The sequence below is a fragment of the Mauremys mutica genome, chromosome 7, assembly GCF_020497125.1.
Source record: "Mauremys mutica isolate MM-2020 ecotype Southern chromosome 7, ASM2049712v1, whole genome shotgun sequence".
Classification (NCBI taxonomy): Eukaryota; Metazoa; Chordata; order Testudines; family Geoemydidae; genus Mauremys; species Mauremys mutica.
This window is the reverse complement of record NC_059078.1, coordinates 63,079,021-63,093,660: the sequence shown is the minus strand read 5'-3', so window position 1 is coordinate 63,093,660 and position 14,640 is coordinate 63,079,021. Positions and strand designations below refer to the sequence as shown.

Here is a 14,640-nt window from a genome sequence, read left to right as displayed (position 1 = left end):
AAAATTTCATATTGCCAATGTTTTGTTGCTAAATGTGGAAGTGTGAAATTTTCCACAGGATGGAAATTCCAGCCCCAGCACAGGGCTAGCTGGGCACCGGGGGCTCTGTGTTCAGTTCCCATCTCTGACACTGACTCGCCACATGACCTTGAGCTTATCACCTGACCTCTCCATGCCTGGGGCTCCCCAGTGGTACATGAACCTGAACATGGTAACTCACCCCGGAGTCCACCTCTTTGCAAATGCTGCCTGCAGCTAATGGCTCAGGTGAAGTTAGTGGCAACATTTGGAATGGATCTAACAGTGTCTCCAAAAGGGGGAGAACCACCATTCTGGATCCAAACCCTCTAATCCCTGACCCAGCTCTGGCTGAAAATCTCAAAAGCAGCTTGTTAGGAGAGAAGGCCGGGGTGAGTTCATCTGCGTATAAGGAAATGTTCTCCTTCCTCAAATGCCAGCTATCCCCACCCTGCAGGAGCTCCCCTGCAAGGGGCACTTGTGCCCAAGAATTAACCCTGAGGTGTTGGAATGACAAGGTGAGATGGGAGGGCAAGGGGGAGAGGGCTCTGTAGCCATATTAGGGTTAAATGTGATGGTTCGACTTGGTGTCAGCACAAGAGTGGGTGCCAGGGTTCAGTGGTGCCGGATGTCATGAGCTTTTGCACATGATTTGTCCCAGCAGGCAGAAATATCACAGGACAGCTGATTGCAGTGCTCACAGCAGGGTGCAGGGAGCACATCAGCGTGAGAGCCGGGACACCAGGTTTCCTTGCCCTAGTCTTCAGTCCTGCCGACTCACTGTGTGACCTTGAACAAGTCACTGAGGCCAAAGTTCTCAGTAGCATCCACTTTGTGCCTGGGCCGAGATACTGGGCTACAGGCCCAGAGACAGGAAACACCCCCCTATTGGCCACTGCTGAAAAGCTCCCCGCCTTGGAGAGCTGTAGCTGAGCAGCATCATGTACGGGCCAAACGTGGTGTATCCCGGCCCATGCAGAGTCATCATAGAATCATAGAATCTCAGGGTTGGAAGGGACCTCTGGAGGTCATCTAGTCCAACCCCCTGCTCAAAGCAGGACCAAACCCAACTAAATCCCAACTAGAGTCAGGGAGCTCTCTGGCCTGTGCTAGGCAGGAGCTCGGATTGGATGGGCAGAACTGTCCCCTCTGGCCTTACCATCTCCAGCTCTGTGGCTTGTTGGATTCTAATGTCCATCTGAATGCACGGTCCCATGGTGATGAGAGGCCCCCCCCAAGAATGTTAGATCATCCCCCCAAAGACTGCCCATGTCAATCAGCAAAGCCACGCTCACATGGCGGGGGCGAGGGGAGAAATGAGTAGAGGAAACAAAGAGCGGCCCTGACCGGTCATCGAATCCCAACTCCGCAGTCCCAGTCCATGCTAGCACCTGGAACAGCCATGCCCCATTAGCAACCACCCAGTCCTGCCCAGCGCTGCAACCTTAACTCTGCCCCCCTGTGCAGATGCATTATGAGACAGTCAGCAATTATATGATCACATGCTATTCCTTCCCTTTTGCCTCAGCTCCCTTCTGCTCCTATCTCCCCAGCACCTGCCCCATCCCCACTCCTGCTGCTATACCCTCCCCCAGGTGCCTGCCCCTCCCCTTCTGCTCTGCTTCTGCCCCCTTTCCTCTCCCACACATCTTCTATCCCCCCCATCCCGATCCCCAGATCCTGCCCCTGGATCAGATTATTCCATGACAATGTGACCGTTGGCCCCTTTCAAACCAGTGCTCCATCTTGCCCTACAGTGTGTGCAATGCTAATTGGACAGCCAGAAAAATCTACACCTCACTTCTTGTAAGATGAGAAATTGCTCTTCAAGAACAGATGCAAATTAATTGTGGAATAATTAATGGGAGCAAAACCGCATCTCCCTCCCATCTTCACGTACACAGCCAGGTGCCTAGGCCCAGCTCTGCTCTTAGAGCCAGGCAGCAGATCCCCAGGCCAGCGTCCTGTTCTGAGTGGGAGCTGTGCATGGGCAGGAGCTCCCTGTGCCCAGGCTGGTCTGACAGTCAGAGTGGGCCCTTCCATTTCAGCTGGGGCTCTCTGCAGAGACAGCTGCCTCCTTGGGAGCCAGCCACTGCCCTCCCCAGCTGGGAGATTTGCCTTGGACTGCTTTGTGCTGCATTGCTGACTCTGCAAAGGAGTGGCTGTGAGCGAAGGGGCGAGCAGCTGCTCAGGGTGACAGGAAGACTGGGCAGGGAGAATATCCATGGGGATCAGATTGGGCCCCTATGCAGAGCCCAGCCTAAGGGGCAAAGGTAGCAGGCCGGATCCTGCACGGTGCTATGTGCCTGCGAAGAGGCTTCTGCACCTCCAGCCCCCATGCCCTTCCTGGGAGCAAAGGGAGCTCAGCACGCACAGATCAGAGCCTGTAATCAGCTCCTGGACTCTGGACGGTCTGCACAGGCCTCAGCGCCACAAAAGGCAGGAAGTGGCCATCGCACATCAGCCCCAGCCACCGGAGTTCTCTGCCCGTGCTGCTGTAGGGAAAACAGACATGGCCTGGTAAGACCCTTCCCTTCCTTACTGGGTGGCATCCGGATCTGGGGGGGCCTTGGCCCCATGAGCCATAATTCCCCCATGGCCACAGCAGCCCCCCCCCCAAGTACTCAGAAATTACAAGCCAGACTCCAAAATCAGGAGATTTATTTGTTAATGATGAAATCAGGAGAGTTGGAGTCTCCTGCTTGTTGACCCCCTGCCCTCCACCCCAGTGTGAGTGATGGTCACAACATCGCCAGTTCCCCCTGTGCAGCGGAGGATGCGATCTCGGCCCCTCACCTGAGATCGACTGTCACCCAGTGGGGTACAGCCCTGTGAATGGTGTCAGGGTGTCCCTGAGTCCAGCTGTGCCCACGCCTGCCCAGCCGCACTCCCAGCCCCACCTTAATTCAGTGCCTTCCCCCCAGCCCCACTAGAGTTAATCCAGGGCCTCCCAGCCCCACACCTGCCTTGCCTGTAGCCCTGCTTAGAGCTGGGTTCCACAACAGGGTGGTACCGTGTGCCTGGGCGACAGCAGTCCTCCCACGAGCTGACCCCGTGACCCCTGCAGCCAGCCCTATCTTGCAGGAGCTCACACAGGATGATCAGAATGGGCCCTTCTGGTCCTAACCTCTCTGGGTCTGTGACGCCGGACCCATTCTGGGACAGGGAAGTTGCTCCCTCAGGGGGCTTGGCTCTCCTGTGAGGGGAGGGGGCTCAGCCTAGGGAGCCAAGACCACTCACACCAGACTCCGTGCCCCCATGTTGCCATGCCCCAGACCTGCCCCCCCGGGAGGGGGGCGGTGTCTCAGTCTGTGGAGGGGAGATGAGATGAGCTGATACTGACAGCTGAGCAGCACTTAGTTACCTGCCGATTTCCGGAGCTGCTGGTGCCTGGTGTCCTGGAGACTCACAGCCTCGATTGCTGTGTCACCATCCCTCCCCCGGGGGCTCAGTCCCATGCAGCATTTGGGGCTAGGCTCAGGGGAATGTGCTTTTCTGCCCACCCCCCCACACCCAGCCCCAGCAGGGGACAGCATAGCCTGCCTGCCCTGATGGCGCATGGACAGGCAGGTGCCCTGATGGTAATTGGAGAGAGGCCCTGAACTGGGGGTACTTTGCTGCTCGGGCCCATCTCCCTAACAGTGGTGAGGGTCATTAGCACCTGGCCAGATGTGTGTCCCCCTGAATCTGCAAGGCAACCAGTGGCGAGGTCCTGGCAAGCGCTTTTGCCATCCAACGTCCCTGTCTGGCAGCCAGGCTATGCAGCCTGTCATAAACAGATAGTTAAGCGTTAATGTCTCTTTTACCTGTAAAGGGTTAAGAAGCTCAGTAAACCTGGCTGACACCTGACCAGAGGACCAATAAGGGGACAAGATACTTTCAAATCTTGGTGGAGGGAAGTCTTTTGTTTGTGCTCTTTGTTTGGGGGTTGTTCGCTCTTGGGTCTAAGAGGGACCAGACATCAATCCAGGCTCTCCAAATCTTTCTGAATCAGTCTCTCATGTTTCAAACTTGTAAGTAACTAGCCAGGCAAGGCGTGTTAGTCTTATTTTTGTTTTCTCAACTTGTAAATGTTCCTTTATGCTGAGAGGATTTTACCTCTGTTTGCTGTAACTTTGAACCTGAGGCTAGAGGGGGTTCCTCTGGGCTATATAAATCTGATTACCCTGTAAAGTATTTTCCATCCTGATTTTACAGAGATAAAGCTTTTAATTAAAGAAAGAAAGGTAAAAATTCTTTTTAAGAACCTGATTGATTTTTTATCTTGTGTTAAGATCCAAGGGGATTGGATCTGGACTCACCAGGAATTGGTGGGGGAACGGAGGGGGGATGATTAAATTCTCCTTGTGTTAAGATCCAAGGGGTTGGATCCGTGTTCACCAGGAACTTGGTGAAAAAGCCTCTCAAGGCTGCCCAGGGAGGGGAAGGTTTTGGGGGAACAGAAAGTGATCCAGACACTGAAATTTCTGGATGGTGGCAGTGTTACCAGAGCTAAGCTAGTAATTAAGCTTAGAAGTGTCCGTGCAGGTCCCCACATCTGTACCCTAAAGTTCAGAGTGGGGGAGGAACCTTGACACAGCCATTGGCAGGCCCTGCAGCCATTCCTACAGCAGAGACAGGAGCTGCGTACCTGAGCTGTGGGCGTGCCTCCACCCTTACCCAGCCAGCTGCTTTAGCGCTTTGATCGGGTGACTGGTGTCCCATTGCGTCTGCAGTTACAAAGGGCAGGTGTGAGCACACACACAGCCATGCCCATGGCAAAGGCTTCCCCTCCCCTCTTTCAGACAGAAAGCTCTCATTAGAAACTGCCACCTCCCACGGCATGGAGCTCATGGCCAGAGTCTCCCTCAGCCTCCGGACTCCCTCTGCCAAGCTGTTGGGTGGCCCAGAGCCTTTAGCAGCAGCAGCAATGTGATCTCTTGCCAGCCATGTGATTAGTGGTATTGCATAGGGCAGCCAGCCTCCACCCCACCCCTCTGAACCCACCTCCCTTGGGGCAGCAGCAGCAATTTTACACTGTTGTACCTTCAGTTGCCACTGCTAAGCTCCTGCCTCTGTCCCCTGGGTTGTCCCCCATGGTGCTCTCCACAAACTGCTCCCCTGAGTGTTCACCCTAAACTGCTCCCTCAGGGTGGTGGCCCTGTGTCTGAGCAGCTCGCACACTATGGGGAAGAGGGGATATGGCTATGCTTTTTTAGCTAGCGTGACACAAAAGTGGGCTGACGCACCAGGACAGTTTTCCCAAAGGCCCCATTTCAGAGGAATAGCAACTCACCACTTACTAGAGTTACAGCAAAGTTATTTAGAGTCCATCTTCCCTCCCAGACTATACACACAGAGGGTCAGCCCTGATTTAAAATGGAAACTCAACACAACCTTCACTTTGGAGTTGCGCATATAGCAAACCTCTCTCAGTGACAGGCAGTCTCCCCAGACACACGTGGAGAGTTATATATTACTGGTGCCAGCCATCCTGGGGAACTCTGCTCGAAATAGCAATAGCCCTAGAACTTCTGAACCTGTTTAATGGAAGCCAATGGAGCACACAGACAGACACAGTCATACGGCAGGTGCAGCACCAATGGATTTGTTTTGTCAAAATTAACCTTCTCCTTCCAGGCTCCTCATTGGCATCGGCTTGGCTGTTCTTCTGCGAGTCGACAGCACATCCCAGGTAGGTCTGCACCAAACTCCTCTCAGTTCTGTCTGTTGCGCTCCATGATCACAGCCCTTCCATGTGCTTGCAATAGGCATGGGCACCGCTTTGCAGGAACTTCCCTTCAAGTCCACACAATAGCTCAGGAGGGTCTGCAATTCCTTCTCCATCTAGCTGGCTCAAGGTGATGTAGTGGCTATAACAACATCCTCTGTGCCAAACCCTAATAGGATCCTGCACTGATACATCCCCTGGTTCACGTGGGAAGGCAACATTGGTCACCCCTTTCCAGCCTTGACTGCCCCACAGCCAATGCTGATATCCATGGTGCATTTGTAGCTCAGCTCAAATATTTCTGCTGAAGCACGTTGTGCAAGCAGCGCCCCACTGAATGCTTGATGCTCTCCTTAACACCTCTGTCACTCTGAATTACCAAGCGTGTGTGAGAGTGCTGAGAGTCACAGGGCCCCTGCCTGCACTGCCTTGCAGAGCAGGGCTCAAGGCAGCTGTGAGAAGCAGAATGACCTTAGCTCTTGCTCTCATAGACTGTCAGGCCAGAAGAGACTATCATGATCATCTTGTCTGACCTCCTGCGTATCACAGGCCACAGAACCTTGCCCACCCACTCCTGTAGTAGGCTGAGTTAATGAAGTCTTGATTTAAAGATTTCAAGTTACAGAGAATCCATCATTTACTCTAGTGCAAACCCGCAAGTGACCCATGCTGCAGAGGAAGGTGAAAACCCCGCAGGATCTCTAGCAGTCAGACCTGGGGGAAATTCCTTCCTGGTGCCAAATATGGTGATCGGTTAGACCCTGAGCATGTGGGCAAGACCCCCCTTTGCTGAATTCACTTGTAATATTACCACCTATGCTCCAGCCTGTCAGAGCAGCTATGAGCCTCACTCCCCTCCCTGCCCCCCGGGGCTTGCTGCCCAGGACAGGTGGAGGATCCACAGCTCCCCATAAAGGCCCAGGCTCCCTGGGTGGCAATTACTATTGCTTGGCTGTGACTTCTGGCCTGGCCAGAGGCAGGGCCTTGGGGGGAAGAGAAGGAGCACGGGGTGGGGCCTCATGTGAGGGGGGCTAAGGCCCTCCTCAGTCTCCCACCAGGAAGAGGCTGGCACCACCTTGGGCAGATGCAGAGCAGCACCACAGGGAATCCAGGACAAATGCTGTCCTGGAGTCATTCAGCCCGGGACTGGGACTGAAATGTATATTTGAGACTGTCCTGCGCAATTAGAGATGGCTGGTCACCCTAGATGAAGGCAAGCTGCAAAGTTTGAACCCAGAATGAAATGGCCCCAAGGTTCAGGTCCAAGTGCTTGGTTCCACCCACTGGAGCGGTAGGAGCCACACGTGAAGTTGTGATCTGGGTTCAGCTTTCAATCCACCCTAGCATTTTTAGCAACAGTGCTTTGGTTTGGGCCCAGCGTTCTTTGCCAGCCAGTTGGCACTCGCTGTCCTGTGAGACAAAGCCCCTCTGACACCATACTGCAAACAAAGGCAGCTTCTGCACGGTTAGAATTTCCTAACCAAAGGACCACCGCAGAGGAAGAGGAGTGAGAAACTAGAGGCAGTTTTGCAGAGGGTCCTGCAGTGAGTGGGGAGCCAGGGGCACTGCATGCAGAAAAAATGTGATCCCGGGTCCACATTTGTCTGTGTGAAGGGGCAGCAGCATCCTGCCCATGCCAGAGTCTGGGAAGCTGAAATTGGAGGGGAGTTCTCCAAACCAGGGAAGGTGGGCGGCATGGCTGCTGGATAACAGCCCACTGGTAGCTGTTTTTCCTGGCCCTTGCCCCTTGTTCACCCACTGAATGTACGAGCAACACACCTTCCCTACTCCCCCCACTAACATCCAGTGGGCCAGATTCTCATTTACACTGAAGCCCCTTTACTGGGCCTTACAGTGCATGTAAAGGTAACATACACCCACTGAAAGGCCCCATTATACAGCCAGAGCAGTAAGGGGCCACAGTACAAATGAGAATCATGCCCCATGTGTTACTTGAACCATCAGTGTACTTGGCCCAGAGAGACACCAGCCTGGGAGCCTGTGTAACGGCAAGTGCCCCTTCTGGTTGGGTGTGTCTGCAGTCTTTAAACAGTCCCACTCCCAGCCCTGGTATCAGGCCTTACCCCCAGGGCTTCCTCGCTGGACGCAATGGTTTTGCCCTCTCTGGGCCCTTCTGGCCCCAGCTCTTCAGCTGGTCCACTGATTAGTTCAGATCCCCTTCTAGAGGTTTATTGCTGTCCAATTATAGGAATCTCAGGGTTGGAAGGGACCTCAGGAGGTCATCTAGTCCAACCCCTTGCTCAAAGCAGGATCAAACCCAACTAAATCATCCCAGCCAGTGCTTTGTCAAGCCTGACCTTAAAAACCTCTAAGGAAGGAGATTCCACCACCTCCCTAGGTAACCCATTCCAGTGCTTCACCAACCTACTAGTGAAAAAGTTTTTCCTAATGTCCAACCTAAACCTCCCCCTCTGCAACTTGAGACCATTACTCCTTGTTCTGTCATCTTCTACCACTGAGAACAGTCTAGATCCATCCTCTTTGGAACCCCCTTTCAGGTAGTTGAAAGCAGCTATCAAATCCCCCCTCATTCTTCTCTTCTGCAGGCTAAACAATCTCAGTTCCCTCAGCCTCTCCTCGTAAGTCATATGCTCCAGTCCTCTAATCATTTTTGTTGCCCTCCGCTGGACTCTCTCCAATTTATCCACATCCTTCTTGTAGTGTGGGGCCCAAAACTGGACACAGTACTCCAAATGAGATCCCATGTGGGTTGGCCAGTCCTTGCAGTCCCTGCCCAGAAATGTCCCTCTTGGGACCTACTGAACTCTGGCCCGAGGTGGCAGTGCTGGGCGAAGACATCAACACGGTTGGAGTTCATGTTAGAACAACAGTGGAGTCATTCCTTTGCTGGATCAGGGCCTTGATCTTTACTTGTGCATCATTTCTTTTTCCCACAAAAGCCCAGCTGCCAATGAGCTCAGAGACCAGAAAGTCATCTCATTGCCCAGTGGAAATAACGACACCCCAAATAATACAAATCTCTGGAAGGGACACAGATCCCTGACGCCAAGCACGAGAGGATCCTCTGCGGATGAGATCAAGGGGAACATTTTCAAAAGCACCTAACTGACTTAGGAACAGCAAGTCCCATTTTTCAAAAGGCAGTTTGGAGCCGGAGTGTCACAGCAAGTCATATGTGTGCACTTAGGTATGTTTGGAAATTGTACCCCAGCTACTTTACTTCCTTATCAAAAGGAGGAGAAAGAAAACTCTTCCCAATGACTTCTGCTCTAGAAGAGACTGTCCATCGGGAGGGGATTCCTCACGGGATTGAGTTTGTAATCAGACTTGCAAATGGCCAGCTATTTTGGCTCTCAGCAGCAAGTGCTTCAAAAGCAGGTTCCTCCCCTCCAAAATGAGTGCCCATCCCAGGAGAATGGGAGGCAGGATGAGGGCTAACTACTGTACAGCTAGAGGTTTGGCTCAGATATTTGTCCAAAGGTCTGTGATGCCCAGTGCCACCTGAACCTCCCTGCTCTGGGCCCTTTAGTAATCACCCCCACCCCATTCCCTGTGCCGCAGACTAACTGCTGGTCCCAGTTTCCAACAGCAAGCATTCTGTAGGCCCTGCTAGCTGGTGAGTTAAAGGGGAGGAGTTTTGGGGCTGCAGCTCAGTATGTGCTTGGAGCAGGAGCAGTCAGGGGCCTGCGAAGCTGCCATGCTCCATGAAAGGATGTGTGTGTGGGGGGGTGCAGGATAGGGTGGCTGCCCATTGGAGGGCGCAGAGAGAAGGGAGCAAGGGAGTTCTAAGGGGTCATGGGGTTTCAGAGAGCTCGTTGGGATAGTGAGTCATGAGGACAAGGGACGGGAGTCTGGGGGAGGGGCACAGAGAGAAGGTGGGTGCAGCCAATGCATTAGGACCCTCTCATTTCATGTGCCGCAGTCCAGGGAGGATGCAGGGGATGCGCTAGCTCCTCACCTCAACTCACCCCAGCAGCAGGTGGTGGGAGCAGGGCCATTCACCACCACTGTGGAGCGACTGTAGGCTCTGCGCCAGGCTGAGAGTATGGGAATGTGCCAGTCTCCTGACATCCCTCTACTTAATACCAAACCAGCGGTTGTCACAGGCTGCTCACAGGGCCTCGTGAGGCCTGGCTCTGCCCCAGCACGTGCTCGTCTGAACACTAGCGTCACTTCTGCCTTATACAGCTCATCATTCCCCTCAGCGTGGACAGACGTGGCTGGTGCCTGGCCCCCTCGCTCATACAGCACGGCTGGTGCCCTTGAGGCAAAGTACCTGGGGTCTGTTCCCATAGACAAGCATAGGATGCTGGCTTGGTTCATCAGATTTGCTTTGCTACCGAGATGAATGTCCTGGTGCGTCGGGCCAGCACCGAGGCCAGCTGGAGAGTGCCCCCTTCTGCCCCGTGGCAGGAGTGTGTGACAGCGGCTGCAGGGACTGGCCTGAGCCTTGCTAGCGACTGTGGTGTTGGCAGGTAGCTGGCCAAGGCCTTGCTCTGACCGGATGAAAGTCCTGCACAAGTATGAAATGACTGTCACTGCAGGCTGCATCACCCTGGCCTGCATGCAGCAATGGCAGCTCCTTCCAGATCGGAGCTGAAGGAGTCCTGGCTCCCCACTCCAAGAGGCAGAGCGGGTACTAGCTGAGCTGTGAGAAGACAGCGTTTCTCTGCTGCGAGTCCTGGGGCCACTGGCATGAGGGGACCATGCTGCTGGTCTGCGACAGGGCATCACTCGCTGGCCACTGGCAGAGATGGGGAGGGAAGGCATGCCAGTTACCTCTGCTGTGCTGGTGCACTGGGATATCCCCACCCCCATCTGGTGCTTATTCCACTGCCTTGACTCCCTAACATAAAATAACCCAACATACCCAATGTCACAGTTATTCCATGGTCTCCTGGCCCCCCACCTTGCTGGCCCACAACAAGATCCGGCAGTTCCCCTCCGCCACACAAGGCCCCTCTGGGTAGCTTCCCACTGGGAATACAGCTGTCTCTACCACCTGAACTACCTCTGGCAGAGAGCCCTGGTGCTACACTGCTGTAATGCCAGGGCAGGTCTGGGTGCACGGGCTGAACACCAGGCTGGGAGGTGAGGAAATGTGCATTCCGTTCATTCGGGATCTGTTGTGGGCTGAATGTGCAACCTTGAACGGGTCCCACAGCTGCATCAGTCCCCCCGCAGTGCAATGGGGGCGGTGAGGGTCTAGCTGCTGACCCGCCTAGGACTGGATTATTTCACAGCAAAGCCCAAAGCTGCTGGCTAGGGCAGGGGAGGCGGGAGGGGTTCACTTGGCTTGTCTCTGTGCCCACTGGAGGCCGTTAGCTGTCCAGTGAAGAGGGAAAGTCCTCTGCTGTTACTTGTTTTTTGGTTTCAGGTTCTGAAAGAAGGCAAAGAAATTGAGAGTTCCTTGGAACAGGACATTAAGAAGCAAATGTAAGATGGTTATTGTTAATATTATCATCACTGTCACTGTGACCAGTATGGCAATTTCTTGCAATAGCCTTGAAAAACCTTACCTAATTACCTTTAAGCATCTTTGGGGTCCATTGTATTAAATGCAAAAGTTACATTTTACTGTGGGTTGGGATTTAATGTAACCCCTCTTTGTAGGGGGTGATGGGATGTGACCACTGGGAAATGTTATGAACTGCAGAGGACTGTACTGAACAAAGGGCCAGACGTGAATGGACTTTTGGGGTAGACAGTGTTGCATGGATTGCCTGAGGAAGTGAATGCAATTCCCCACCTCTGCTGATGCAAAAACCCAGCCTTTGGAAGCTGCACCCAGAGAAGGGACGGATGACTCTGCAAGATGCAGAAATGCCTAGAACCCAGGCAGGCAGGAAGGCGCTCAGGGCCCAGCAGAAGGAGCTGTGGAGGCCTGGGAACTGTGCAGCCTGGAAAAAGCCCAGTCAGGAGGGACCATGCCCTGCTACAATGCATAAGAAATTCTGCATTTTCTCTTTGAATTACTATCTATTTGACACATTCTTCATGGATTCAGAGATCATATGATTATCTAGCCTGACCTCCTACATTACAGAGATCACAGACTCTCACCCAGTGATTCTTGTAGTGGAAGGAATTCTCAGGTAATCCCAGATTTTCCTTAGTCAGGCAAAAATGAGTGAGGCCAGGCTTGCCATGGGAGGTTAATGAATGCTTTCTGTTTGGCCGTATCCCGCCTGTTCATTAACTGTCCCATGGAAGATCTGGGGTTAGTTAGAGCGTGACAAAGCTTTTTCATTGAAAAGTAATGTTGCCAAAAAATGGCTTTTGTCAAAAATGAAAATGTCATGGCAAAAATTTCACTTTCAATCAAATTTCCCATTATTTTCCCAAATATTTTTCAGTAACATTTTTTACTAACATATTTTTCAGTAAAGAGTTTTCCAAGAAAAATCACAATAAAATTTGCAGGAAATTTTAAAGGAATTATATTGATTTTGGGGGGTTGTTTGAGGCTTGTTTTCCAAAATTTGGCATACTTTTTAATAGTGATCACTGTAAGAGCAGAAAACCCTTGGTTGTGATTGGCTGAAAACAGTCACGTGATCTCAATAAATCACAACTATTTACCCCTTCAAAGGAGCACAGCAGCGTCCTGGGACAATATTAACTAATTTGCATATGTCTCCTAATTGGCTTCTGTGCCAAAATAAATATGTATCTGTAGGTTTCACTCCCTCTCTGTATTTGCCAAGCAGGTAGGAAAAGGTCTAAATCCTGTTACTTGCACTTGCAATCTGATGCAAACACAAAATTAGAGGAGGAGTAGAGGCCTCTTTAAAGGGGTGTCCTTCAGAAATCAGAATGTATGTAACAACAGAGCTATTGGGCCAAATTCACCACAGGCCTAAACAGACACAGTCCCTTTGTCCACTGAGCCATTGGTTCCATATCAGTCATTGTTAAGATTTATGATAGTCTAGTGAATTTCATCTCATTATTTGCCTCCAGATCAAACAGTCACAGATGTTTGCATCCTCACAGGTGGCTAACACTTGTTATTTTATTATGTGGAAAAATGAGTTTTTTATTTTTCTCTGTGGCATTTTTGTTCTTCACAAGCATCACAGGAACAATCAGCTTGACTGAACAAGCTGGTGTATCTGGTACTGGCCCCAAATTAATCCTCTGGTCATCATTTTGTCTTTTGAATTCTCTCCTGGTTATAATTAAGCTGGATGAGTCATGAAAATCCTAGTTCATGAATTTATGAATCCAAATCCCAAGTCTCTGCTACTCACAAACATTATTCATGTTTATTTGTTCTGTAGTTGCAAGAATTCAGATGACCACTGGGTTTCCATGGAAATGTTTCTGAATCCTGACATACTCACCAATTGTAGCACTGACAGTTATTTGGCCTAACACTCCTTACTGGCTACTCTCTATTCTCCTGTTTAATAGATTTCAGTAGCCAGTCAAGGAGCAGGAACAATGCCATGTGACTTAGGTAGCCTATCACATATTGCAAATAAAAATATAGCATTGAATGAATTGTGTGAAAATTACCAAGTGATGCAGCAAATAGCATATTAGGCCAAATAATTATTAGTGCTATAATCTGTGACTATGCAAACAAAACAGAGTGAATTCTGGTGCATCTAATATTGTTCACAATGAATAATGCACCCAGCTTTACTCCTGTCCAGTCAGAGTGAGGGAATGTCACATGGGCAGTAGGAGCTGGGACATGTTCCTAACCGGGCAGCACTGTTCTGGTCATGTGTGTGGGGACTCAGTGTGTAGAGGTCTTGGGAAGGAACTAGGCCTCTTCTAAGGGGATCTTTGGTGAAATGTTCCTGCAAGAAGATGTTTGAAATGCTAATGAGGCTAATTACTCCACGTATGTGTTTTGGGATTTCCTGGCTGAAACTGGGGAGGGGAAGGGTGGGTTACAAAACTCTGAGTCAGGAGACTTGGCTTCTATTGTGAGCTCTGCCACTGACCCATTGGGTGACCTTGGGCAACTCACTTCCCTTCTCTGTGCCTCAGTTTCCCCAGCTGTACAATGAGGCTAACCTCCTTTGTAAAGCAGAGCTGGAAAGAGCTATGTAAGAGCTAACTATTATTATTATTAATATTTTTTTCCAGTATTCTGGGCATAATAGCTATTGAGCCACCCAAGGATGAAGAACAAACAGCAGATATTGATCCTGGAATGGGGCTGTTGGCTAGTGATGGCGCACAAGGCGGAAGAGGTAAGCAAGCTGAGGGATGAAACTCTTTCTCCTGCTGGCATCCTCAGCATACCCAGAAAGCTAACGCTCCCCCTGCCTCCTCCATTTGCAGCGCCCAGGAGTGCTAGAGACCCGCCAGCCCCGCTGGGTGCCAAGTCTGCAGCGGTGCCGGAGGAAGACCGAGACCACATCTACCACCCCCCAGATGCTGCTCTGAAAGAGGAAGGCCCTGTGCAGATAGTGGCACTGTATGCTGAAGCTCTCAGTGGCCCAGAAGAAGACAGAGACCATCTCTACCATGGCTAGGGGAGGAGAGTTGATCCTGTCTATTCACCTGTAATAAAGGAAGAGGGGATTGTGCTGTGTCCCCTCTACCCCCTCTCCTTGGCTGTATGTTCCTTTGGCCTTTCCTTCCCAGGATGGGGGGTGTACCAGCCCCCCTCCTCCTGCCTGTCCTATCAGACCCTGAGTCTTGGCTAATAAGAGGGCTCTACTCTGGCTTCAGGCTGTGTCAGGCTCTACTCTGAGCTATCACTCAGATGGCAGTTGCTGGGACCGGCAGGTGGTGTGGGAAGATGGTCAGCTGGCTGAGGTCTATTGGCAGGACAAGCATCATTATGAAATCTGCCCTTCCCTGAGTGTCATGGCTGTGACGTGTCAGCAGGGCCGGCTTTAAGGAGTGCGGGGCCCAATTTGAACAGTTTCGACGGGGCCCGGGCAGGGATGACCAAAAAAAAAAAA

The 14,640-nt window shown here is 51.7% G+C and overlaps 1 protein-coding gene across 1 annotated transcript; it reads left to right on the top strand.

The window, feature by feature from the left end:
- Positions 1 to 2,179: 2,179 nt before the first annotated feature.
- Positions 2,180 to 14,244, top strand: PRAP1 (proline rich acidic protein 1). Its single transcript, XM_045025910.1, has 5 exons — positions 2,180 to 2,538; positions 5,638 to 5,692; positions 11,088 to 11,146; positions 13,814 to 13,920; positions 14,012 to 14,244. Exons 1-5 carry the CDS (start codon positions 2,243 to 2,245, stop codon positions 14,203 to 14,205), a joined length of 711 nt encoding a protein of 236 aa, XP_044881845.1. The 5' UTR covers positions 2,180 to 2,242; the 3' UTR covers positions 14,206 to 14,244.
- The last annotated feature ends 396 nt before the right edge of the window (positions 14,245 to 14,640 follow it).

Coding starts and splice junctions, on each gene's coding strand:
- PRAP1 (XM_045025910.1), top strand. CDS start 2,243: ATGGGGATCAGATTGGGCCCCTATGCAGAGCCCAGCCTAAGGGGCAAA. Junction 11,147..13,813: donor CAGGACATTAAGAAGCAAAT/GTAAGATGGTTA, acceptor ATTTTTTTCCAG/TATTCTGGGCATAATAGCTA. Junction 13,921..14,011: donor TGGCGCACAAGGCGGAAGAG/GTAAGCAAGCTG, acceptor CTCCATTTGCAG/CGCCCAGGAGTGCTAGAGAC.